Source organism: Ischnura elegans, chromosome 8 (assembly GCF_921293095.1).
Source record: "Ischnura elegans chromosome 8, ioIscEleg1.1, whole genome shotgun sequence".
In the NCBI taxonomy this organism is placed as follows: Eukaryota; Metazoa; Arthropoda; class Insecta; order Odonata; family Coenagrionidae; genus Ischnura; species Ischnura elegans.
Window position 1 is genome coordinate 11,986,989 of NC_060253.1, and position 25,221 is coordinate 12,012,209.

General features: G+C 39.7%; 1 protein-coding gene across 1 annotated transcript in view; it reads right to left on the reverse strand.

Moving 5' to 3' along the window:
• Positions 1–427: 427 nt before the first annotated feature.
• Positions 428–25,221, reverse strand: part of LOC124163477 (dynein regulatory complex protein 1) — a 114,983-nt gene continuing 90,189 nt past the window's right edge. The window contains exons 10-15 of the mRNA XM_046540411.1: positions 24,402–24,547; positions 17,533–17,741; positions 10,399–10,525; positions 10,066–10,241; positions 5,256–5,344; positions 428–879 (exon numbers count right to left, since the gene is read on the reverse strand). Coding sequence (XP_046396367.1) covers positions 865–879; positions 5,256–5,344; positions 10,066–10,241; positions 10,399–10,525; positions 17,533–17,741; positions 24,402–24,547 — 762 coding nt within the window. The 3' untranslated portion in view covers positions 428–864. The remainder of the gene's footprint in view (positions 880–5,255; positions 5,345–10,065; positions 10,242–10,398; positions 10,526–17,532; positions 17,742–24,401; positions 24,548–25,221) is intronic.

Consider the following 25,221-nt stretch of genomic DNA (forward strand, 5'->3'; position numbering starts at 1 on the left):
CAAATTTATATAAATGAGAAAAAACATTATTTAATGCATGCCTACAATCTTTAAAGATATTTTAAACTATCAATGTTGACATAAATAAGGTCTTCTAAGGCTATTATTAGGAATATATGTATGTATATGGTTTATAGGAAATTCCATACCCAACACTTATGCTACCGGGAATGCATCTTCCCAATGTTAAAACACTCTCATATAATGCAAATTCGTATAGCGCAAATACCCCAAGGAATGCATCCCTTGCGCTAAACAAGGCATGGGTGTAGTATGAATTTTTGATGAAATTAGTTGAGATTATTTTAATTTCTAAGTACCTACAAAGTATCCAAATAATTTGACGGGCTTGGAATTTGATGTAGTATTATCGTTCCAGAAAATTGATTTTTTAACAACCAATAATGGCGATATTTTAACTATCAACTATATACAAGAGATTTTTATTATGACAATATACAAGAGACATGATAAAAATACCCAAAGATTTAAATGATTAAGTAAATATATGTACATCGATGAAATGATAGCAAAAGAAATGACACCAAGACAATACAGAATGGATTCTTCTTGAGAACAAGTTGATTTTTTTACCCTATTCCACAATAAAACTTCACAAGAATTAATTACGAGGCTAAACATATTTGTAACGTAGTTTATAATATAAAAGAATGAACAGTGTCGCAAGAACAATTCCTGAATGGGAATAAGATAAGAAATAAGGTTCTGCAAAGGGAATAAAAAACTGATGCAATGCATTTCTAAAAAGGAAGTCTGCTCACTGATTTTGTGAAACATCATGATGTATGACTCCAGGGGAAAAAGCTGATTCACTGACATTTTCACTGGTTTGTGCACAGGCTTTTATTTCACTGATGCCTGTAAGAAAATAAGACTTTCAATTTTGACTGTATGCATAATTCATTAAAAATGATGAAATATAAAAAGTATTTAGGACTGCGCATTGGAACCAATGAAAGAGAAGCTTTAAGTTGATCACACAAGATTGAAAGCTTTCTCAACATGGAGTGCGTAGTTCATTCAGCACATACACTAATTTATTGGACCACAATCATTCAATTTAAATGAACAACACAATAGCTGCAAGGAATGTCTCTTTTACTTTGAGAACAAGCTTAATTTTAAAAATATGTAATTGTTCCATAGTGCATATCATCACTGAGTAATTCAAGTACAGTGAAACCTCTGTTCACGGATACTCTGACTTAAGGACAGGGTTCAATTCCACGTTAGAAGGATATGCATTTGTATAAGGATAGAACCTACAGTATACGGACACTCCCACTTATGGACACGGACACTTATTAGGCACTATATTACTCTTTCATAGACACAAACACCAATGGGTTTTCCGACATATATCTCAAACAAAATTGGAAGTTTTTCATTCCTCAAAATAGCATTTATGAATAGCTAGGGGAAAGAGGACACCAAAAATAATCAAACCAGTGAAGATACAACAATGCACATTGAAAAAATGTTTATAGATGTATATGACAATGTAAAACGCGCATAGAGTAAATGCTGCCTTTGAGCAATTGGCTGCCTTGATTGATATGTATCCAATTACCTCCTATCTTCTTCTGTTGGATGTAAAACTCTTTTATTCCAAACATATCCTCTTTCAGTACCTTTTAAACCTTTCCAACTGTGTCATCTTGCCATCACTCATGCATTATGACAGTCAATTCTATTTTCGGTGCTGGGGGTATCTCATTTTATTACAGCGTAGCCTATGTTATTCATAAGGCCGTCCAACGTGAGCTGTTAACAAGCAGAATGAGTATGTCTGGAGTTAGTTCCCATTGTTGCCAATAGTTGGGCTGTTTTGTGCACAAAATTCGTATGGGAATGAATGGCGAATGTATGAGATAAACACTTTTTATTTCAAAATTGGTTCTCTTTTCGTGATTATGCTCAAATTAACATGTTTATTTAGCTTTAGCACTTATTTGTGGACATCCAGCGACAAGTTTCAGACACCCCTTACATTTAGCTCTCTCCTATGCGATGCAGACTAGGTAACCTGCTACGAAAGCTGCTGCAGCTTCGCTCATAGAGGCCACGGCGGCTTATGAAATAAATATTATAAATATATAAGCGATGGTCACTTAGGGAAATTTGTCAATAATAATTAATTAATTATCAAATAATTAATCAGACGACAAACATCTTTTTGGTAACCTACCTGGAATAGAACTATTTATATTTTGAGAATATCTTTCGGTAGCTTTGCATGAGTTTTATCTCCCTTTGGGATGTTATTGACCTTCCTGATAGGCGACAGTGATTCTCGGTTCCTGACAGCTTCTACTTCCTCGGCAAATAGTTCAGGATCAACATTGGCATCAGAAAATGTGGATATCAAATCGGTCATCAGAGTGGATTCGATGATAAATATCGATGCCCTAGCATCCATTGTATCATTGTACTCTCCCATTTGTCGCAGGTACAAGAAGAGGGACTCAATTCGATCGCTATTAAATATCCTGGTTAAAATGTCATGAAATCCAATTCCTAGCAAATATTTTACGCAGTGAATTGACCACAACTTTTTAATGCCAATGCATTGTAGGTTTCTTCAGTTAGCATATTCCCCACTTGACCACTCTTCTGAATGTTTTCTATATAATTCAAAAATCGTTCCCCAACTTATCTAAAACCTCATCCATCATTTGAAAATTGCCTTGTTGTCACGTCTTGCATGTACACTGTGAGTGGTGTTCATGTCGTCATGAATATCAAACCATTTTTTAATCATTTTAATAAATGTATTAAACAAAAGTTTCGTCAAAACTGGCAATGTCCTCAATTTTCTCCGGCATGATTGCTTTCCATTTCTGCGAGCACTTGAAATTATATTTTGCCACCTTCACGTTCATTTTCTTTATCAGAGATGGGTGGACAGTTTTAAAGTTCAAATTCTTGACAGGTTTAACCACACTGTTTTTCTGCAGTCGGTAGAAAAATTTCATGAAGTCACTGGGTATGTTTACTCCGTCAGATGGCAGTCTACGGTGAAGAAACTAGTTTCTTGTATTATTGAGGAGGTGACTAGAATCGTAGCTGAGGAATAGAGGCCAAAATGGGGTCATTGGGTGCACAATACTGTACGTCCTTTCTTCCACTCATCAATTGGAACATACTAGAGTTCACTTGATGGCCATCTGTGCAAATTCTCACAAAAAATACAATTTTTGTAGCTGTTTTAATCGAGAAACATGCTTTGCTAAATTAAACCCAGTTTTCTCACAATTTTAGATTGTTTCTTGTGGAAAAAAATGATGTGATGCTTGCCAGGACTCCCATCCCCTCTACATGAGATTGGGTGTGAATCGGTTTGATCCCCCTAAAAGATTCACATAATCAATGGGTACCCTTTACACAGAGGGTGGTACGGCAGTTTGCATAACAAAATCTGAAAACAAGAAGAAGCAGTAGTTTAGTCCACAATTACACAGCCTGCTTCCTTTTCTCGAGGTATGTTTTCCTGCCTTCTATAGTGGTACATTATATAGTATATTAAAGCTTGCCACGTGAACGGCGGTGAAATATGCATGAATTGCCATGAGAAAAAATTCCCTTGAACCGGGATCTTGGACTTCCTGGGACACTGAGCAGACTACTACGCTATTCAGGTTCTTTGTTTCCCATGGTAATTGTACCGAGGCTAATGGTTCAAGATGAGAGTGGCCGATTTATGGGGAGGGGGAATGCTAAGGGGACTAAAACTAATTGGGTCGAAACATACACTAGATAAAATCAAAATTTTCTGAGGTTACCACATTGTACAAAAGTATTTAGCTACATTTTCTGGTAAATTTACCAACTATGTATCATCATCATCAGGGGTCAACAATTCTAAGATTGGTTTGATGCAGCTCTCGACTCAATTCCCCTGACAGCTAATCTTTTCACACATACATATGTCTTCTCTTTTATTTGCAATGCCGAATTAAAATACAAATTAGTTTTAACCTATTATAACACTTTGGAACTAATAAAACAATCTACTACGTGTGCCTAATAATGCCTCTTTTATCAAAGATTTAATCAAAAGCAGCCGTTTTTCAGTCCTGAAAGTGCCGAATTTCCAAAATCCCCGAAACCCCCTTTGGTTGGGGGGATTCCCCTGGTTGTGGAGTAATTTATGTAGCTATGCGCCCCCCCCCCCCCCTCCTTTGGTGCAGACCAAGATCTGCCACTGCTAGATGTTAAGCCCTCGGGGTTCATCAAGGATGTCAACGCGAAGGAAAAAGGACTTCAATGAATCCACAACCCAAGACGGAAAGGACGGTGCAGGGGGGGCTCGTGCCTCTGACAGCAGATTGTGTGTGTGTGTGAGGGGAAGTCGATCACTGTCCTCAATGTAATATTTATGATTGATCAAGTGATTAAATACATAAAAATTTCGACTGTGTGTAATTGTTTTGTTAAATTGGGTTTCTGTAAAGTTGAATTATCACCAGAAGTGGAAGATGAAACAAATGATGTGCAGTTCAATATTTTGTTAAAGGGCGCTGAGTACGCGAGCAATGATTCTAATTTGTTGACCAGAGACCACGAGGTTGACATGGAAGAAATAATAAAAAGGACTCTCGATAAAGGAGACGACGAAATCAGAGAGAGTGATGACCGTGAACCTGAGCCTGAAGTAGAAGAGATGCTTGTTGTATCATCTGCTGGGGTATTACATCAAATTGAACAGTTAAAAAGTTTTTCATCTCAAAAGCCAACAGCAACACATTAAGTAGCCTTATTTTTGTACAAATACTATATTTTGAAAAAGAATTTGTAAGAATAAGGAAGATGAAAACCAAAATCACTGATTTCTTTTCGTTTAAATGAGCTAAGTATTTGTACATTCACATACCAAAATGTATATGCTTCGGGAAGTTTATATACATATACATACACTATTGTGAGTAAATGCATTGCTTTAGTTTGTTATTTCCAAATTATTTTTAACGACTCGGATGTGATTTTTTAAATAAAGGGATTCAATTCATATGTCTTAACTTCCTTAATTTTAATATTTGCAGAGTAAAATAAAGTGTAAAAAATGACGTTTTCTTTATGTCACATCCGACTAACAGATGGACACCTCTCACTTACCGACACATTTTCAATGACCGTTTGTATCTGTAAGAGAGGTTTCACTATATTTGAATTGTGATAAAATCTTCTAATACCCGCATGTTAGAGAAATACACAGATGAAAGAGTTTTCCTTACATTTGATCTTATATAACGATGAAGAAGCTGCCTTAGCTCACTATTTTGGCGCCTCAGTTTCGTAGTATCTTCCACAAGCTTATGCCGGTCTATGAAAATACAAAATGACAAGATTAGTTGGATCCAGTAAGGCACTACAGAGAAGAATGGTGCTTAGGGAATAAAATATAGGGGAATTCCTCAGGAATACCCTCTCTTGATAAGTTTTTCTGCTGTGGACTTATGACCTAGCCATCTTAGCCAAGATATTGCCCAAGTTCAGTCCAAATAGACATGCTAAAGCAATGAGCCAAGGTCTTCATTGCCAGAGGCTCTACTTTGGCAGGAATTCTGCTAAAATAATACTACATCTACATATTGATTAATTAGCCTTATTCTATATTTGAATTTTATACAACTGATTTGAGTACAAAAGGATTAGGTGCAGAGTTGGTAACCAAATGAAGCAAAGAACAAAATTCACTAACTCATTCTTCACTTGGCAGTATTCCATTTTAAGGTTCCTTGGATATTTCACTATTGCATATACCATTAGTTTTTTACATAACGCAACCCCGGTTTTGATGAGTTATCATCATCTTCAGGTATAAATTATGATACATTTATCTTATTATTGTTACTTGGTTACCTAACGGAGGAAGAGATGAATTTTAAAATGGATGCAAGAATAGGAGAAAAGGATGGGTAAAGATATTTGTTTATCAGATTGCTGTCCTGACTTTCAATAATTTTTAAAATTACCAACTGCTCTCCAGAGTCTAATTTACAGCGGTCATTGCACAATTTTAAAACGTTCATTTTAAAATCGCTCCTATGGCTCCTTTTCACTAGTGTGTCACCAGAGGAAGTACAGCCTGCCTAGCAATCGATCTCCTGCGGGCAGCGAAGATCGCACAAAAAACAAAGGACAAATTATCCACCCTCCTCAAAATATGGGTGGCAGAGGCCTCGCTATGGGCTCACCTCTTTCTCTGCTGTTGGCAGATGTTTCTGTTGATTATTTGGAAGGAAAAATTTTTAGCTCAGGACACAGCCTACTAAATTCTGTGGTTCACTAGTACCTGGTACGTTGATAATATAATTTCACTTTGGAATGGAACTGATTGGCCACTGGATATGTTCTTGAGTTTTCTGAATGATATCCATCCTACAATTTCATTTACCTCTGAAAGAGACACCAACCATTGCTAAAATTATCTGGATCTTACAATCAAACTCAATAAGTCCTGGCATTCCTTCACCATTTTTCAGTAACCCTGTTATACTAACCATGCCATCCCAGCAAGTTCAAGACAACATTACTCACAGAGACATATGGCTTTTCATTCCATGATTCATCACCTGTTCTGGATTCATGCGATTCATCACACATTCTGTGCGGAGCTGCCGGTTGGGCCAGGAGCTCTTTCTCCACCTCCGTTCGCGACTTATATCCACTTTTGAGTCTTCCGATCGTGTGCATGGCCTTCAGCAAGCTTCCCTCTTTCGACCTGTGTGCACCGTTTGTATTAGGCAGAATTTGAATGGAAGTTATGGCACGAAAACCTCTCTCAATTTTTCTTTCTTATTTTAACGGCCGATTTTGAAGACTTTAATGAAAATGGGGTCCGCATTGAATGTTTTAAACATACCACTATCAAAAGAAGACTATAGGAAAGAAATCTTCACTGTTAAACAAAGTGCTTCAGCCAACAGTTACTCCCAAAATTTAATAGACAAATTGATATTAAAAAAACAGAGAAGATTGGCTATCGACCAAATGTTTTCAGCGGATGAAAATAAAAAGAAGCAGCGGTGCACAGTGACATACCTCCATGCCCTTTCTATGAAAATGGCTCTTCATATACCTAGAAATTCTGCATGGCTTTTAAACCTAATGCCACTCTGAGAAGACTGCTTGTAAAATGTAAGGATCCGATTGACCAATTAGACAGATGTGGAGTGTATTAGTTGAAATGCAGCGATTGCCATGGTGACTACGTGGGGGAGACAGGAAGAAGCTTCGAAGTCAGGAAGAAAGAACATTTAAGTGATTAGAAAAATAACAATGATAATAAAAGTAATTTTGCTAAACACTTAATATTCAACTGCCATAAAAGCAATTTTTTAACCGAATATTTTAAAATTATGCAATGACCACAGTGAATCAGACTCTAGAGAGCAGCTGGAAAATAAAAAATTATGAGTCAGGACAGCAATTTGATAAATGAATATCCTTTTCCCCTATTCTGGCATCCGTTTTAAAATTCATCTCTTCCTCCATTAGGTAGGTAACAATAATAAGATAAATACATCATAATTTATGCCTGAAGAGGATGATAACTCCTCGAAATCCGGGTCGTGTTATGTAAAAAACTAATGGTAAAAGTGAAATATCCATTAAACTTTGAAGCAAAGAGCATTTTGTGATAACACTGGCTGACCTGGCGAACGTCGTGCTGCTTAATTATCAAGGAACAGTTTAGTTACACTATTTATAAATCAAGAGACGCTGTACTGATTTTTAATAATTATAGATTTATCATGATAAATTAATAAAAAATTCAATGAAACTACAAAAATAAGCATTATAATTTCTTGTAAGAAACATATTTTCTTTATTCGATCTACAGAGGGTAAGCCGGGCACTCATAGGCAGATTTATTTCAATGAAATTTCTAATTTTTAAGTCTTAACTTAGGAAATTTTAGACATTTTGGTTTTATTAAGCAGTTAATGAAACCAAAAGCCTTTTTCAATTTTTTCCTGTAAAAAAATGTTTTTTGGTCCAAGTATTATCCCGTTCATGGGGCAATTTCACACAATGCTAGACCGATGCTTGTTCTGACGCTCAATATCTCATGAAAAAAGCCTCTAGAGAACAGCATTAGTACGTCATGACTTGTGGTGCACTAGATATAACTTGGTTCGGAAAAGTGCTGTGCGTAAACTTGCCCCAGTGCCCGATGCATAAACGTGCCCTTGGCCACCCAATACACCTGGTTTTATTCACTTGAGTCAAGTACCTCCTGATATACAACAGTTTTTGTTTCATTATCAGGCAGAAGAAGAAATAAAGTGGATGGTTTACCAACACGTGAACATGGAACATATATTTGACCATGTGAAAAACATAGTGTTTCTAGATACAGAGCATTAACACTCACCTTGTGATGTGATAATCGGCATCGCAAATGCAACACGAATTGAAAATTGAATTCGTTTTAACACATAGGGCATATTGTTTAGAATTGTGGGAGTCCTAGAAATGAAAACTTCCTCATCTTTGAATTTTCCAAGGGGTATAGTCGTGTGAATCACATTGATTATCAGTTTTTTTAGACACCAAACTCATTCTATTGCATAGTTTTGGTTGGTTTGGGTTTTGAAGCATCGGGAACTCTAAACCTACCTTCAGTTGTAAATAGTGCTGTGGTAAGCCACACACATCTAAGGGCTTTAAAAATTCAGATGGATGGTTGGTGACTTTGTCTTTGTTCGTTACACAGTCAATAGATTTGAATTCATGCAGAGTACAAACTATATGATCCTGATTTACCAAGTTTCAATCATCCACATCTTCGTTCGTAATTGTTGCCAAAATTGCTCACTCAATCAATCATTTGTGATTTTTGTGGTTATCAATTATGTTCATGAACACTTTGTTGATAAGCTCATTGTTCGATGATAAAAAATTGCAACACTTCCGAGGAAATGAAATCAATCCGCTGGATTCATCAACGGGTACATGGCCATTACCGCTAGTCAACAATTGTTTAAAAATAAGTTGAAAAAACTCTTATTAAGAAAAATTTATTATTCAGTTGAGGAATATCTAGATGATGCTCTTTAACATTTTAATGTAAATATGTGTATAGGGTAATATACTGTTTGTTATGTTGGTATCAATGAGTATTTATTGTATGACTTGACGTGCCTTATTATTTAATGCACAAGATCGCTGGGCAAATAAAATAATAGTAATAATAATTGCTTACAAACACGGTAGAGACGTGTTTATTTTTATTCTTTCAATTTTATTCTCCAACCACCGGATACAGCTCTTATTGGCCATTTTATACTGGGGTATTCAACAAATTTAACAAGTAAATGTACACGAACAACCATGCCCTGCACCGGGAAAACCTACCCAGGCGGGACTCGAACCCACGACCTCTTGTTAAGCACGCGAGGATGTTCCCCGCCGCCACCAAGGTCGGCAACAATTTGATGACAACTCAATTCAAACTGGGCTTAGCTTGAATTAAATGATTTTAATGTTAGTTTAATATTTTAAATATGTATTGTTAAGAAGCTCAGTCATTAAATTGGTTAAAACATAACAATTCAACAACTTATGACCAACTTGATACTTTTGCATTGTTTCCAACTCCTAAAAAATAACCCTAAGATCAAGATCAATTTTTTTCGTGGACTTTTACAATTTTTTAATGTTTATTCTGATATCTAGGGGTTAGACAAATCCATAAAACCAAATATCATTAAAATCAGTACAGTCATTCTCAAGTTATAAATGGTGTAACTAACAAGATTTCCGAATTTGTTTTATGTAGTGTATAGATTTAAAATCCAACAAAAAATGACCAGATCAAACATCAATTTTGATTCATAAAAAACATAAGGTTAGAAGTAGCCAAATTCTGAGAATAATCACAAATAAACAGAAAACCAATGCATCTGTCTAATGGCAGTAACTAAGGCTAAAAGAGCACTTAATAGGCACTACTTATGATTTGAAATGTTTGCATTAGACTTTCTAGTTTGAACCAAGCAAGTAGGTACTTACGTTAACCATTTTTTTGAGAAATACCTTGTAATATAAGATAATATTTCTGCAAGCCACCCAGTAAGGAATTCCAAAGTCTTTCCTTATTCTCTGGCAGAACATTTGCAAACCGTGACCAGTAATTTTCTATGTCCTCCTTGGTCATTTGTCTGGAGGACGATACAGGTTTCTCGAGTTTTTCAGGCTTACATCGATCACCCCTGCAAACACATAAGAGAACCGTTTTTCATTGAACTTTCATAAAATTAGGTAAATTCATTAAGAGCAGAAGATTAACTTCTAAGAAATTTTCACAGGAATGGTAAAGAAATTATGCTTCAAATACACAATAAGAAGTTGACCAAACACAAGACCTACCCATAGTAAGTATGATGGACATGAGCTGCGAAATCTCTGATGGCCTTCAATACATATATTGAGTTTATTTGGAGAGGATGGCCGTTTGGACAAGTAAATTTATTTGTTCCAGAGTCATCCACTTCACCTGAAAAGGGTAAATAGCGTGCAGCGTACATAATTGGTGGCAATAAAAGGTGATTTACCACTCACATCAAGATGAAATATTTGATACTTTATTGATGGTTTGAGCAACCCTGGAAGTTTCAGTGAGGTCGATGGGTACTCCTAAAGCAATAGTAGTACATATAACTGATGTGAGGGAACTATTTTGAAGGCCCGCCATGATCCACCAATATCGATTGTATCGAACCGGTGGATCGGCGACCTTGAGGGGATGGGGGTACCCGGTGGGGGAGAGTCGAGCACATGGTGAAGATGGACGGAAACGGGACTGTGCCGGAAAGTGTTTTTAAATCCGTGAAGGCCGTGTACGCACCTAGCCATCAATAAACGTCTCTGTCCCGTTTGTTCTTGTTTTATTGTGCCGCAACGTCACTACAAATCTGGCGACGAGGAAAACATTGGCAGACAAGTACAAGTGTTTTCGTGAATTCGCGCGCCACCGAAATGATCGGCCACGTTACCGAATTCAACCCCGCGAAGGAAGAGTTTGGGGCCTATGTTGAAAGACTAGAGCAGTTTTTCATTGTGAACGATATCGGGGAGGAAAAAAAAGTGCCACTATTTATTACGCTGATCGGGTCAGACACGTACGCGGTGTTGAAAAGCTTACTCGACCCGGTCAAACCTGTGAGTAAATCCCTCTCGGTACTAATATCTACGCTCTCAGAACACTTTAGCCCGAAAAGACTGGTGATTGCTGAGCGCGTAAGGTTCTACAAGAGGAATCAATTGCCAAACGAGCGCCTCTCATCGTACATCGTGGAGCTGAGGAGGTTGGCAGCAACGTGTGAGTTTAAAACTTTTCTGGATGAGGCGCTTAGAGATAGGCTCATATGTGGATTGTCGTCCGAGTTAGTGCAACGAAGGCTCATTATGGAACCACAGCTGACTTTCGAGAGAGCTTGCTCCCTAGGGCAAGAGTTGGTGCAGGCGGAAAGCCAGGCAGCGTTGTTGCGCCCTGCAATCACGGGCGCCTCTGCGCCTAATGAGGGCATTTGTAAGCTGGACCATGGTCCAAATTCGGGAAGGAGCCGACCACCAAGATCAGGCGGACCACGGACCATACCCCGCTGCTGGCGCTGCGGCCGAGCACACAGCCCTGATACATGTGCGGTGCGGACTTGGGAATGTCGCCGTTGCGGGAAGAGGGGCCACATCGCCAAACAGTGCAGACCAGGAGGACACGCACAAATTCATGAGGTCGAGGGCGTCGTCAACCTGAATGGAGAAGCAGTAGCAGCCGCCAGCGTGCACCCCGAGTATGAACGGTGCCATGGTATACATTCGGCTGGTGAAGTGGGTGAGTTCTTGGGCCCAGAGGTTTGTAAATGCACTCTTGACATGGAGGGAACTGAAATAATTTTCGAAATCGATAGCGGAGCATCTGTAACAGTCATGGGCGTAAAGCAATTTGAACGGCTCCTCCGGGGATTAACGCTAAGGAGGTGTGCATTAAGACTGAAGTCAGCTTCGGGATCTGCACTGGGTATCAAGGGTCAGACGATTGTTTCCGTCAAACGTATCTCTGATGATAAGGGGACTGAAAACCGGGTCCAGTTAACGTTAATAGTTATTGATTCAGACCTAAGATTCCCACTTTTAGGCAGGGCATGGCTAGATGTATTAAAGCCAAATTGGAGAAACCTCTAGTCAATCAATCAATTGGATGCGTCGGCTTCCAAACTGGCAGTCTGCTACCCAGATGTATTTGATGGCAACAGGCAGGCAAAGATTAACTATTTTAAGGCACACATAGTTTTGAAGCCCAATGCGACCCCAATTTTTCGAAAAGCATATGATGTGCCTTTTAAAATTAGGGATCGGGTAAAGCAGGAATTAGATAAGCTGGTAGAATGTGGGATCTTTGAGCCTGTAAGACATTCTGAATGGGCAAGCCCCCTAGTTGTTGTCCCAAAGAAAAATGGGGAACTCAGACTGTGCATCGATTACAAGAGTACCGTTAACACTGTGATCGAAAGGGATCAGTACCCACTCCCACGATTGGATGACATACTAAGTGGGCTCTCAGGGGGGAGAGTGTTTGTAACTCTTGACCTCAGCAGGGCATTTATGCAGCTCCTACTATCGGAAGAGTGTAAGGGGGCATTGGTGGTGAACACTATATTTGGTCTGTATAGGGTTCATAGATTACCATATGGGGTTTCAAGTGCTCCAGGCATATTCCAGTCAGTCATGGACTCAGTGTTACAGGGCCTGGAAGGGGTACAGTGCTATATCGATGATGTGGTGATAGCAGGGAAAAATTGGCAGGACTGTTATGATAAGACTGAGGCAGTGTTGTCTCGCCTGTCTAAGTACGGGATCCGGGTAAATGGAGAGAAATGTAACTTTTTCAAGTCCAGTATAGACTACCTGGGGCACACTATTGATGCGTCGGGTATCAGGCCAACAGAGGGGAAGCTGAAGGCAATAATGAGTTGTCCTACCCCTGAAAATGTTCACCAGCTCAAATCATACTTGGGGATGTTTAACTTCTATGGGAAATTTATCCCCATGGCATCCACCGTTTTGAGGCCTTTACACCGGTTGACCGAAAAGGGGGTTCCATTTACTTGGACGGCTCTTGAAGAAGCAGCCTTCTGTAAAAGCAAGGAGTTGTTTGGGCAGAATAACATCCTCACCCATTACCAGTCAGATGTTCCCCTAATTCTGGTTACGGATGCCTCACCCTATGGGGTGGGCGCAGTGTTATGCCATGAGATAAACGGGTCAGAGAGACCAATTATGTGTGCCTCTGCCACCTTAAGCCAGGCAGAAAGAAACTATGCCCAAGTCGAGAGGGAAGCACTTGCCATTGTGTTCGGGGTCCGAAAATTCCATAAATATTTGTATGGGCAAAAATTTTCAATAATAACAGACGCACAGGTTCTAAAAAGAATTCTGGGACCAAAGGTTGGGATCCCAACTTTGGCGGCCTCAAGGCTGCAAAGATGGGCCATCATTCTTGCTGCCTATGACTACGATGTCCTGTATAGGAAGACTGTCAGTAATGCAGATATGTTATCTAGATTACCCCTCCCTACGGAGACCACAGGAGATATCGATTGTGTATTCCAGATCGAATCACCCTTGAGCTGTCTAGGCATTCAAGAATCTTCCCAACAGGATGCAGTATTGCAAAAAGTGATGAGGTTTACTCACTCAGGGTGGCCACAGCAATGTGAAGATAGTCTAAGGCCATATTTTGTGCGACGTTCAGAACTGAGTATTACAGAGGGATGCGTGTGTTGGGGGAACAGAGTGGTAATTCCATTAGCATTGAGAGGGCAAGTCCTCAGGCTACTCCATGATCAGCACATTGGGATTGCTAGGATGAAACTACAGGCAAGGTCACAAGTATGGTGGCCAGGCATTGACAAGGATGTCGAGGAGATAGCAACAAATTGTGAGACTTGTCAAGCAACGCAGGCAAATATCTCCAAAGGGAAATATTTAGTGTCGTGGCCAAAGACAAACTCCCCTTGGGAACGCATCCATTTGGATTTTTGTCACTTTCAAGGGCATGAAATTTTAGTTCTAGTCGACAGCTTTTCCCGATGGATTGAAACTTGGGTTATGAGTCGCACGAATGCCCAGAATACCATATTGAAATTAAGAGGGTTCATGGCAGTGTTTGGTATTCCCCAAGAGATAGTTACCGATAATGGTCCCCCTTTCCAGTCAAGGGAATTCCTAGAATTCTGTGGAAAAAATGGCATAAAGGTAACCAAAAGCCCCCCGTACCACCCTGCCTCGAATGGGCTGGCAGAACGTAGTGTGCGAACACTGAAGGAAAGTTTGGGGAAACAAGTAGTAGAGACCCTAATGAGCCATATTTCCACCGTCCCGCAAGCCTTAACACAGACTGATATAGAGGGTATGCTTCTGAGCTTCATAGGCACTTATCGAAATACCCCAAATTCTGTTTCCGGGTTTACACCAGCCTCCCTGGTACTCAAGCATCACCCAAGGTCGTTTTTGTCCATGTTGAACCCCAAATTTGAGGGAAACCCACCAACTGTGTCAAAAGTTGGACGTCATGCAAGGGAAATGCCATGCATCCCGCAATATTCTATGTTTGAAGAAGTGTGGATACAAAATCCAAAACCTGGTCCAATACGCTACGTGAAAGGTCGAATAATAGGGTGCTTGAGTGCTTCTACATACCGGGCACAACTCCCCAGTGGGGAAAGGACTGTGCATGTTGACCAGATGAGGAAGTGCACAGGGCAAAAGAAAACAAACCACACCACACAAGGTCCTTCACCAGCAGTGAAGGACCCCGTGCCCTTTTGGTGCCCAACCCCCTGCCCTGAACCAGATACCACACCCACTCCAAATTTGAGCAGGTCAGGAGCACTACCAGACGAACAACCGAACCGGGCAGATGAGGCTTCCCTATTGCAAGCCCAGCAGCCAACCCTGGGGTACAGGAGGAGTGGGAGACAACGAAAGCCACTGGAGCGACTGAATTTGTGAAGTTCAATAGTGCTCCAGAGAAAAAAAAAAAAAGAAAAGTGAAATGTGCTTCCTCCTATTCTTCCCCTCCTGTCTCCTGCCAGTTCTCACCTTTCTTTCCCCTTTCATTTGTTTTTTTCCTTTCTGTCCTTTTAATCTATGCTGACATTTTTAATCCTACTATTTCAGTGACATATTGGACTATTAAGCAGTTTTTTTATTATTTGTGGAAAAAAAAAATGTGTACTTATGGGTTCTCCATTCTGCTCTCTCATGTCACTAATAGGACCCATGGGCTACTTTGGAGACATTTGATCCCATGGACTTCAAGGGAGGATGACCAGCCAAACCCGGAAAAAAAAGTTTTTTTTTTTTGTGTGTGTTGGGGAGGAGTGATGTGAGGGAACTATTTTGAAGGCCCGCCATGATCCACCAATATCGATTGTATCGAACCGGTGGATCGGCGACCTTGAGGGGATGGGGGTACCCGGTGGGGGAGAGTCGAGCACATGGTGAAGATGGACGGAAACGGGACTGTGCCGGAAAGTGTTTTTAAATCTGTGAAGGCCGCGTACGCACCTAGCCATCAATAAACGTCTCTGTCCCGTTTGTTCTTGTTTTATTGTGCCGCAACGTCACTACAATAACATTTGTAATGCATGTTCAGTTGAGATACTTTCAATACAAATTTGATCAAACCCCAACCCCAATTACAAATTACAAGGGTGGTTTGATAAGTCCAAGACTTTTTGAATGTAATTTTTTTTTTCGGCAAGAAAGTGTTTCATTTTTTTACATAGTCTCCTTCTAGCTTGACACTGTTAGTCTAACATTTTTCCAAATATTTTTTTCCTTTTAAATAATGGCTTTTATCAAGGCGCTTAATATAAGCGTTTGTTTCAGTGGTAACCTCTTGGTTCAACCCAAATCTCTAACCGTTTAGCTGTTTCCTCATATTTTGAAACAGAAAGTAGTCGCAAGAAACTAAATCTGTAGATTATGCAGGATGAGTTAGCAGTTCGTAGCTTAATTTATGGATTTTTGCCATGATGATTAAACACATGTGCACCCTTTCATCATCCTGATGATACACAACTTTTTTCTTCTTCAAATACGGTCGTTTTTCCCTCGAATTGATATCAAATCTGCCCAAAAGCTCCAAATATTATTCTCGTTTACCGATCATTTTACCCTTTTAAGGCACATATTCTATGAAAGTGACACCGCATGCATCCCAGAAATCTTTGGTCATGACCTTGTTGGCAGAGTGGCCACCTTAGCCTTCTTTGGTGCACGTTCACCCAAAGAAACCAATGGCCTTGATTGCTCTTTGGTTCTGGTGTGTTGCGATGGATCCATGTTTCATCCATAGTTAAGAAACGGCACAAAAACTCACTCAAATTGCAACTTAAAATCACCAAACACTCTTTTGAAATGGTCATACAGTTGTGCTTATGCTCGAGTGTGAGTAATCAATCGCAGCACCCATCGAGCGGATAGCTTTTTCTTGTCCAAATGCTCATTAAAAATGTGATTTACCCACTCATTTGAGATGTCTACATCATCAGTCATCTCACACTCTCATCGTTCGATCGCCCAGCATCATACCATGGATTTTATCCACAATTTCTAGCGTGACAACCTCTTTCAGAGTTTCCCTACTATTTACGAAGCCTTTCCTTGGTTTCAGTGACAGTTTTTCCATTCATAAAATAATGCTTAATTAGCACGCGTAATTCAATTTTTTCTGTTACTGTTAAAATCCACAAAATTGTCTCTTTCAATGGCTGTCAAACGAAAACTAAATGATGGAACTACCTCAAAATTTCACAGCTCTTTATTATTATAAGGTAACTAATGGGATAATTGTTGTTTTTATATTAACTTTGTGGGATATTCAAAAAGTCACGGACTTACCAAACATCCCTCGTATATTTAACATTAAAACCAAAATCCAAATCCTCAATTCATCAAATCAGAATCCTCCTCTTCATCAAATCTGACCACCAATTCATAAACATCCTCAAATCAATTTGATTTGACCATAATTTTTATCAGTGAACTCTAATTCTGCTTCTTTCCTCAAGACTTCTCTATTTCAATCCAATCAATGCTGAATTTCATACCGAAAGACTATAACAAAAATAGCAGGATGTACACAATGGAACTACGATCATGGACCAATGGATTGCATCAAATTTTAAATCAACGGAATTGATAAGATTCAGCCAAATCTTTGAATCCCTGATGAGGCTGTAGCTGTAATCATGTGCTGGAGCTCATTTAAGCATTCAAAGAGCACAAGTTTGATGCTTTAGATGAATATTGGCATTCAACATTAGTGATCTCAGGGCTACCAGTAAAATGACAGTTTGGGAATTTCTCAACAGAAAATTTCTCAAGCTGCATATTTTCCCTTTTCCCAGTTATAACCACAAAGAATACATATCTATTACGCTATTTGGGAAGAGATTTGAGAAAAAATAGCTTTAAAAAAATGCTGCATTTTACCTTCACTTGATGCAGATGTTTCCTGACTTTCCTGATCATCATCTCTTGAGGGTAATTGTTGTTCTGCTTCAAGCTTCCTAATTTCTTTATCTCCCTCAACACTTGATGGAGACTTAACCTGCATTGGATGTACTTGAAACTCCACTTCTTCACCATCCTTCTCTTCAGCATCAACAGTATCAGCCTTTTCCTCATCTTCAACTCCATCTCTGCTTCCCATGCCAGGAAATGGCAAAAAATACTAATTAGGTCAAGGCAGAAGATCAAGACAAAAAGTTTATTATAGTCTTTCACTTTCATCATACCCTGCAAGTGGTGTGTGCCAATACGGTAGACTCTCATTATTAAGAAGTTCACGGGACCGAAAAACCGGAGGTTTGTAATAGCAAAGTTCGTATGAACGTTTCTTTTGGCAATCCTTGCATTAAAAACATACTAAGTCAAAATTTCTTTTCTCTTCATTATGCCGTACTTGTAGTCGCACTGCAAAATAGCCTCAGAGTCACGTGCATAATATTTGCGATTATAGGAAAATATATAAAACCAAGAATGTTAGTTTGCTTTTGGCAATAGAAGAAAACGACATGATGCAATTGATGGTTGATATCTTCACGATTTCAGTGAGTCCTCGGTATAAGATGCCTTCCAAGACCTTGTTCATGTGTTGATAAACTTATGCAAGGCATCGAGGAGTGGGGTTATCCTGCATAATGCAACACCGCACTACAATTGTATGTTCACTCACGAATGTGATGAGCTAATCTAGCTGCGTGTGCGATGCAGCTTGAGACGAAAATATCACTATCCATGAGAAGGAGAACGCTGAATAGTTCCTGACTTCACAACGGATTATATGATACTTTGTTCAGATTATGCCCAAAGTGCGAGTTCCTCAATATGACACCACATCGCGTAGGCCAATTCGAAAGGCACTCAGTTTGAAATTTCAGAAACACTTGAATTTTTTGAATGTTTTTATCTCTGAAAGATAGTAAATCGAATGTTGTAACCTTAATGGTCGTCCAATTTACAGGCAGTAATGACTGGGTCACTGTATTCCACAGAATTGAAGCTTATTATATGACCTTTATTATTGTTATTGACCTTACTGATGAGAGGATTGATGAAGGTACACTTTCAGTTCTTTCTAAGGGACTAAATTTTGCCCCCGCTCCAAGAAATATTCCATTTGGAGATATAATTGGAGGGGTAGAGGAAGCAATTCGGAAACTTCCCAGTGATGCAGCCGAGGAGGTAAGAAGTGATATCTCTCACATACTTAAAAATACAGTTCCGCCCAAAGCCAACTTTTCTAAGAATGAGAGGAATGCTCTGAATTCCTTGAGAAGACATACTTCAATCATTGTTCTTCCTGTGGACGAGGGAAATGCTACCGTTCTTATGAAAAGTGATGATTACCGTCAAAAGGTTCTGGAATTACTTAGTTGCAGTACGTACAGGAGAATACCCCGAGACTAGAGATGTGCGGATAGTATCTGCGAATACTCGAATACTAGAAAGCATTCGATATTCGAGGTCTCGAATAATTATGCTAAAGGTACGCTCTCGAATACTTCGAATACTTTAAACTTCGCGCCGTACACTGATGCACACTGTCGTTGGTAGTTAACTCGGAAAATAAGAGAATAATAGAATCGTGTTTTACCCTTCCCTCTTTCTTCCCCACTGACCTTTTTCTGCCTGCCTGCTTCGAAGTTCCCCATTTCTGGAGGTCAACTGCTGCTTGAGTACCGTGGGATAGTTACATTAATGCATTTCCCAAGATCCGCTATCCCCCTCCATTCAGCACTAGCCCCCGCCTGAGGCGTTCCTTTTCTCCGAAATAAAAAAAAGTCCCAGCTCGCACACCGATCATATTACGAAGACCTTAGCTTCGAAAAAAAATCAAGTCACACGAGAACAATAGAAAGGTGATTCGCGCCCCCCCCTTTTTCTCACCCACTGACCTTTTTCAGCCTACCTGCTTCAAAGTTCCCAGTTTCTGAACGTCAACTGCTGCATGAGTCATTTATTAGCCCAAAAGGTGTCTAACAATGGATTTCGGCGATTGATATTACACCTTTATTGGATTGAAATATTAGTAATGTGCACGTAATTTAAAAAAGGATAAGACCAAACGCGAACCATTTCTGACTTTATTTAAGCATTTTATGCGACAAAAAAAATTTCGAAATACGATGGAGACTTAGCATTCTGGCGAGACTCGATATGAGCAGCAGAGCAATCTTCCCCAGGAGATGAAACTACCATAGGGAGAAACTCAGTGCCGTGGGATAGCAATATTAGGGCATTTCCCACGATCTACTATCCCCCTGCATTCAGCACTCGCCTCACCCACTCTGATGCTTTCCTCTTCTCCAAAATCAAACAAAAGGCCCCAGCTCGCGCAGGGATCGTATCACGAAGACCTTAGCTTCGAAAAAAATATCAAGTTACATGAGAACCATAGTACATAATGTGTTTCACGCCCTCCCTCTTTTCTCACCCTCAGACCTTTTTCTACCTGCCTGCTTCGAAGTTCCCCATTTCTGAAGGTCAACTGCTGCATGAGTCATCTACTAGCCCAAAAGGTGTCTAATAATGACTTTCAGCAATTGGTATATCACCTTTATTGGATTGAAATATTAGTAATGTGCGCGTAATTTAAAAAAGAATAAGACCAAACGCGACGTATTTCTGACTCTATTTAAGCATTTCACGTGAGGAATGAATGTCAAAATACAACGGAGACTTAGCACTCTGGCGAAACTTGATATGAGCAGCAGAGCTTCTCGGAAGTTGATGCGGTATTTTTTTCCGAAAACATACATCAAGTTACAATTTATGAGTTGTGCTATAAATCTCTATTGTTACAGTCACAGACAAAGGGATATTTTCTCAGGATATTTGGTTTCTCCCTAATATCAATTCGAATTCATCTTCTTATCTCGTGAGAACTTCCAAAGATGGACTGAAAATAATTAAATAAAATCCGGTGGAGAAGCGCCTGTATTTTGCAAAATGCCTCAGATTGTCCGCTAGCACTTGACAGCAGGAGTGGGGGTAAAGCGAGCTACCTGTTGATAATAAGAAGTTGGATGAAGCCAAGTATCAGATGGGCGTGCCGCTGAGATGGCGTTTGGTGGATAAGAATGTATACATCAGACAGAAATCCATCGTAGCAGTGTAAATGCCGAGATGGCATGCAATCATTTTTTGTGAGGTGGTGTGTCCCCTTAGAATATTTGAAAGATATGTTAGTTGGATCAGCTATTTGCCCAATTGTTTCCATGAAATTAAAATATTGCATTAATCAGCTAAATTCCTGTTCGAATCCTTTAAAGGAAATCAAAATTACTCCCCAAAATCTTGTGTTTCCTGCTGCACAGGCAACTGAGTCAAACATTCCCGCATTCATCGTTTAGTATTCGAGGTATTCGAAATTCTTGTTATTCCAATATTCGAGCAATGCTTTAATATTCGAATTCGACATTCGAGTTCGAGAAATCTGATATTCGACCCGTCTCTACCCGAGACCCTCCAGATATCATCGCCAGAAGGCCCGCAAAGTTAAATAAAGAAATGAGTTTGCCACAAGAGACAGCAAAGAACCTGCTACCTCAAGCACCTCCTAGGATTTATGGGTTGCCCAAGATGCATAAGGAAGGAACACCGTTGAGGCTGATTGTCAGTGCAATTATCTCTCCCACATATTGCGTTGCCAAATATTTAATGGGTATCCTAACGCCATTCTTGGGTCTTAGTGAACACCATGTGAAAAACTCACTAGAATTTGTGAAAACTCTTAAGGATATTCGTTTAGTTCCTAACAATTTGATGGTTAGTTTGGATGTGGTGTCTCTCTTCACGTGGGTCCCTCTTGTTGACATCTTGAGTCTGCTAGAGAGTAAATTCGATACGAAGACGGACAAACTTTTTCATCTTGTGCTCACTTCTTCCTATTTTTCTTCTGAGGAAATTTTTTAAGAGCAAATGGATGGCGTCGCAATGGGTTCGCCATTATCACCGGTGATAGCTAATTTCTTCATGAAAGATTTTGAGAGAAAAGCCCTCAATACCGCTCCCTGCCGTCCAAAATGTTTTTTCAGATAGGTGGACGATTCCTTTTTAGTTTGGCCACATGGTACAGCTGCAGGAATTTTTAAACCATATGAACAACCAACACCCGAGCATAACCTTTACCATGGAGGTAGAAGAGAATGGCCGACTTCCTTTCCTGGACATCCTAATACATAGGAAAAAAGATGGAAGCCTAGGTCATTCCATTTATCAGAAGCCAATGCATACTGACCTGTATGTCAACTGACAGAGCCACCACCATCCATCACAGAAGGCCGCTGTATTATCTACCTTGGTCCATCGAGCCAAGTGAATATCAGATAATGTAAGCACCTCAGCCAAGTTAACCACCTTAAATAAACATTTTTACGGAATGGCTATGGAAAACAAGAAATTTTTTAGGCCCTAAGTAGATTCAACATATAACAAAAGAGTTGCCCGGATGAGCCGCCTGAAAAACCGCAGTCCAAAGCCTTAATCCCATATGTGTCAACCACATCTGGTAGGATCCACTGCATTCTACGACGGTATAACATCAAAACCATCCATCTGCCACCACCTAAATTAAGGCACTGCTTGGTGAGGGTGAAAGATCCGATCGGCCTGAAGACACTGGGGGTTTATGGAATACCTTGTGAATGTGGTAAAATATATGTATGTATGTGGGGGAGACAGGCCGAACGATTGAGACAAGGCTAATAGAACACCGAAGATTTTTCAGATTAGCACAGCTAGAAATGTCGGCCGTGGCGGAACACAGCATTAATGAAGACCATGCTATTACATGGGAGGATACAAAAATCCTTTGCCACGCGCAACGTTACTGGGACCGCATAATTAAGGAAGCAATAGAGATCTGCCTCAATCCCAAAAATTTCAATCGGGACACCGCTTTCATCTTAGCAATGCATGGAGACCTGTAATCAGCTGTATAAAAAACATAAGGGTTGAACGTGAAGAATTCCAAAAGACCTACACCCAATTGGACGACACCCGAGCCGCATTGTTGTCCTTGGTAAACGCTCGATCCGGCTCAGTGTGAAATTGGACTTCCTTAGAGTAACACGGCCTTGAGGATGGCAGACAAGTCGTCTCCCAAAACGTCGGCTTACATAAAAGCTTTAACCTGGCTGAAAACCCGAAAAATATTTGTCACAAGTATTCACCAGGAAAACTTAAAATCGAATATTATTATATGATGTTACATGCATACTGAAGTATCTCCTACTGAAGAAAGAATCATCATTTACACTCTAGGGCACAGTGCACGAGGAGAACTTAAACGTAGGGCAAGATTATAATGTAGCGTAGTGTATATCCTCCTAAATACTGTAGCTTATTCGTGGAACTTTAAAATAAAGTTCTTTTTGTAACCGCCAGGGACGGGACTGAGTTTCATCATTTTGTAGTAACTTTTCTTTTACTATAGATTGGATTGGTCTTTTCGTTGGAACCAAGGATTTGCTTCGTAATAATGAGAACTTCTTTATAATGTTGTTCATATTAATGAGAGTCTACTGTAGTAAAAATTTGATGGCAGCAGCATCTAAGACTATTATTTGCAGCAAGGGGTGCTTGACAAGGTCCCTGCTGATGGTCTCTACAGCACACATTGGTCGGTAGCAATTTTTAACTGAGTCTACCAAGAATCAAGATGTACAAAACTAACAAGTAACAGTAAGGTGTGTTGTCTTATTTTGCGGGCCTTTTTCCAATGGGATTAAATAAAACATGAGTGGACATTGAATAGCCACGTACATTGCTATTCCTTTCTCAATGCCATATTTTTTATAGAATTCCGAATGCCAAACGCATATCAGAACTGGTAGTGGTTTCATTGAATGGGCCTTAGGTTGGCTGTAATTATTTTTTATGATGTACTTTGGACATGCCTTATATTGTTCCAAAATTGCAGCCTTCTAATCCTATAGGTCAGTTGTAGTAGGATCAATCAAAACTTAAGTGCTACTCAAGTGGAAAGAATAATAATCATCAAGAAGGAAGAAATTTCAAAATATGAATAAAAGTACACAAAGCATGTTTTTAAAACAACAATCCTTCCTTGTTGTTTGCCATGCATTTGTTGAAAGAAAGTCATTCAGTACTTTTTAACCTGAAATACTTCTAGAATTTGATGAAAGGGGACCTAAGCACTAGATTAATCCATGGAAATTCTCAAACTTGCAAACTATGACAAAGGAATTTTACTGCATGATGTTCTCTCCCTAACCCATTCCCCCTCATTGTAGGGATCCAGGTGCCGCTTGTGCAGGTGACTGACTAACAAAGTGCCAGTGCATCATTGCCTGCCAAACCCAGCTATAAAAGGCATGACTGAGGCAGTCTACAGACGCAACGCAACGGCTTCCCTTGATGTAACATGGAGGGAACGCTAAATGGTGGCAGCAGTGGGATCCACATAACGGAAGGAAACAATACAGCTAAGAGCGGGTGTGAAGGCGCCATCCCAATTTTCATTCGTGGCGGAGGATTGGCCGTGATGGGTGCAACATTGGGAGAGGTCGCGTCTGGGCTGAAGAAGCAGAGCGACGAGGAGCAACTGAACATGCTAGTGTACGTTATGGGAGAAAAGACAAAAGACGTACCACTTAGTTTAAAACTGTTACACCAAGGTACACAAAAAATATCCCAGATGGTGACCCAGCACATTTCATAGGAGCTCAATGAATTTACATGGAATGTCCAGGCTATTTTACATTTCTACCCCTGCATTGCTATTTGCTAAATCATGTCTCAATCCAAATCCATTTCGAGCAACTTCAACTTACATTGAAGCCCCAGGTACATTCAAGCAAGAAGATGCAGCTGACATCTGGATTGCATAATCCATATCATCACACAGTGAGCACTGAAGATAAGGTAAAAAGTGACCCAAGAGAATGTCCATATCAGTCCAAGTCTTCACTTCCAATGCCTGAAACACAATGAGTTGAAACTGTAGAGAGCAGAACTTGTTGGTATTCATCGTATGGCAGCGGCAGATCCAGAATAGGGTCAGTGGAGGAGGGGGGCTAGATGCCTAGGGGCATGGGGGTTAACCTCACAGCAGTAGAGGAGGTAAGCACCATTTTATCAATTGTAAAGTGGATGCTCCATAGGGGGAAATAGCCCACCTAACCCCTCTATGAATCTGCCACTGCATCATGGTAAGAATAATTATTTATGTAGTAGGTACACTTTCTCTAGTAATAAAGTGATTTTCTGAAAAATTTCATTAGCACAGAATCATTTTCAAGCATTCCTTTGCAATGAGGTCATCAAGATAGAAGAATTCTTTGAAAGACGTTCAACTGTGATCATTTTCTAACAATGCTAATATGAACATAATTCTCTTTCACTCCATTATATACAAAATTATTCAAAGTTAAATGAGAAAGGCACAATGAGGTTGACCCTAAATAACAGTTTGGTTATAAAGGGTCTAGCAGGTTAAGATGGTGAAAAGTGCCCCCTGATATTTTGAGAAATAAAAAATATACACTTAAAGTGAATCCAAACTTCTGTGTTTTCCCAAGGTTTCAGACCTCAACAATGAAAAATAACCCCAGAAAAAATTGAAACACGATTTTTAGTTTTTTAACCATATCT